Below are 2856 nucleotides of genomic sequence, written 5' to 3'. Positions count from 1 at the left end.
CAGTTGACAGTGAGGACGTTTCTTTTTTTGCTGAGTTTATTACCTGTAGAACACAACAGTTGCAACAACACACTTGTGTAACCAGTCTACCCCAATGACCTCTCCAAACCAAACCAGACCACAACACATGCTACTCCCAATTTCCAATAAAAATGTGTGTTTGTGTGTGGAGTAGACTAGGCCCTTGCATGTTGAATTTAAACTTCGCTCACGTCAATGTCAGGATCTGGCTAAATGTATATAGGCCATGAGGAGACTAAAGGGTGCAGTTGTACATGGCAACTTCCCCGTGGCAGCACAGAAGCCTCACACTTCATTATTACAAGACCAGCGACGTGCGAAACCATTACAGAGAAGCAGGGAGGGAGGGAGGGAAGATAAGGGGTTAACTGATACCCCAAACACAGTGAGGACTCTCTGAAGGCAGGGTGAGACCATCCCCTCGGAAACCCTCAATGTATTTACAGCTGGGAGGCGTTACTTGTCCCAGTATCAACAGAGAACAGTACTAGTTAGTGTGACTGGGAGCAGAAACTAGTGATCAGGAAACATTGTCCAGAGTCAGAGATACATTTAAATGCACAACAATATTTCAGCATATCCAGGTGATGGTCAAGCATGTGAGATGGTCAAGCATGTCAGATAAGAGATTCTTTTTTTTGAAAATATAAACTTTTTTAGGCTGTAAAACTGGAGAAAAATATACTTGACTAAAAAGTCAGACTATGTCCTATACTCCCACCCAGTGGTGAAAAGTATAGAATCACATATTTCCACGTCACCTGAGTCAGGGCGGTGGGCTCTCAAATCTCATAGAATACCATGATACAATCTCATAAACATTTTATTATAGGGGTGTGTTAACTACGTCCGATTGATTCACGGATATAATTTAAATGTATCAATTGGTCACATAATCTCACATGAAGATGTTTAAAGAATTCTAACGTCTATGAACGAATGAATAACATTTCAAATTGATTACGTAGTGGATTAATTACCCCTCCTTAAATGCAATAATGTAAATTCTTAATTATTTACTGGCAATCACTAAAACAATGTACCAGGCAGCAACCATATTCTGCTAAAGTTTTATCTAGCAGGCGATACACGCGGATAGTTGTAGGGTGTGGAAGACCCCGAACGGCCAAGATGGCGGCGTCCATGGCAGATGCCGGGGAGTTTGAGAAGTGGCTGAATGATCGACTAGACTCCTTAGAAGTGGACCAGGAGGTGTATGGAGCTTATATTTTAGGAATACTTCAAGAGGAGGAGAGTGACGAAGAGAAGGAGGACGCACTGCTAGGAATTCTATCTGCGTTTTTGGTAAATATAGCGGGCAGACATGCCATGCTTGCGCCGCGCTAAGTTAGTCAATAGCTGGCTAACGTGCTCAATGGTTACAAGTGGGTGTTAACTACGCTAACTAACAACTGAGTGACTACAATCGATCTGTTCCCATATAACTAACTGGTAACAACGTTGGCGACATGTGCCAATCTACCATTAGCCATATTTGGAGATGGGGGTTAGGCGAATCAAACCTGAAGTTATCCAGACCCTTTCTATTATTAGCCGGCTAGCCCATGTTGAGACTTAGGTGAAACTCTTCAGACAAACAGATGGTTCATGACATACAGCAGGGTGGCCAAGCCTCGAGAGCTACTAGGTACCGACCCGTTTGCAGGATTTAGTTGTTTTCACTAATCAGCTGCTCGTCAGGTTCAGTTGAATCAAGTTTGTTAGATCAGGGTTGGAGAAAGCCTACATGCTCAGTAGGCTGCTCCAAAAGTTGGCAACACCTGACATAGCACATTATACTATCAGACGATTCACTGACACTACGTCCTTCCCACTTGCTCTCAAAGGAGAAGGGGGTCGCTGCAGCTCAATGTGGGAGTGTCGAAAGAAAAGTAGTGGCCCTCTTTCAGCATTGGGGGAAAATGCGCGTGAGCGCCACATCTATGTCTATGGGCACAAGCACTGTTCATGACACAATTGTTCACCCCTCTTGTTGAGAGAATTTGGAAGGTTGAACGTTTGAGAAATGTCTCAACATCAACAGTCTCAACGTCAACAGTGAAGAGGCGACTCCGGGTTGCTGGCCTTATAGGCGGAGTTGTAAAGAAAAAGCCATATCTCAGACTGGCTAATAAAATATTTAAGATGGTCAAAAGAACACAGACACTGGACAGAGGAACTCTGCCTAGAAGGCCAGCATCCCGGAGTCGCCTCTTCACTGTTGACGTTGAGACTGGCGTTTTGCGGGGACTATTTAATGAAGCTGCCAGTTGAGGACTTGTGAGGCGTCTGTTTCTCAAAATAGACACTAATGTACTTGTCCTCTTTTTCAGTTGTGCACCGGGGCCTCCCACTCCTTTCTTTTCTGGTTAGGGCCAGTTTGCGCTGTTCTGTGAAGGGAGTAATACACAGCGTTATATGAGATCTTCAGTTTCTTGGCAATTTCTTGCATGGAATAGCCTTCATTTCTCAGAACAAGAATAGACTGATGCGTTTCAGAAGAAAGTTCTTTGTTTCTGGCCATTTTGAGCCTGTATTCGAACCCACAAATGCTGATGCTCCAGATACTCAACTAGTCTAAAGAAGACCAGTTTTATTGCTTCTTTAATCAGGACAGCAGTTTACAGCTGTGCTAACATAATTGCAAAAGGGTTTCTAATGGTCAATTAGCCTTTTAAAATGATCAACTTGGATTAGCTAACACAACGTGCCATTGGAACACTGGAGTGATGGTTGCTGATAATGGGCCTCTGTACGCCTATGTAGATATTCCATAAAAAATCTGCCATTTCCAGCTACAATAGTCATTTACAACATTAACAATGTCTACACTAT

At 43.3% G+C, this 2856-nt stretch overlaps 1 protein-coding gene across 1 annotated transcript in view; it reads left to right on the top strand.

The window, feature by feature from the left end:
* Positions 1 to 1117: 1117 nt before the first annotated feature.
* The window catches only part of ccdc43 (coiled-coil domain containing 43), a 6406-nt gene continuing 4667 nt past the window's right edge, over positions 1118 to 2856 (top strand). The window contains exon 1 of the mRNA XM_024012586.2: positions 1118 to 1326. Coding sequence (XP_023868354.1) covers positions 1153 to 1326 — 174 coding nt within the window. The 5' untranslated portion in view covers positions 1118 to 1152. The remainder of the gene's footprint in view (positions 1327 to 2856) is intronic.

The sequence above is a fragment of the Salvelinus sp. IW2-2015 genome, linkage group LG20 (assembly GCF_002910315.2).
Source record: "Salvelinus sp. IW2-2015 linkage group LG20, ASM291031v2, whole genome shotgun sequence".
Lineage (NCBI taxonomy): Eukaryota > Metazoa > Chordata > Actinopteri > Salmoniformes > Salmonidae > Salvelinus > Salvelinus sp. IW2-2015.
Note: the sequence above shows the minus strand (reverse complement) of the source record. Positions and strands in the feature narration are given on the sequence as shown.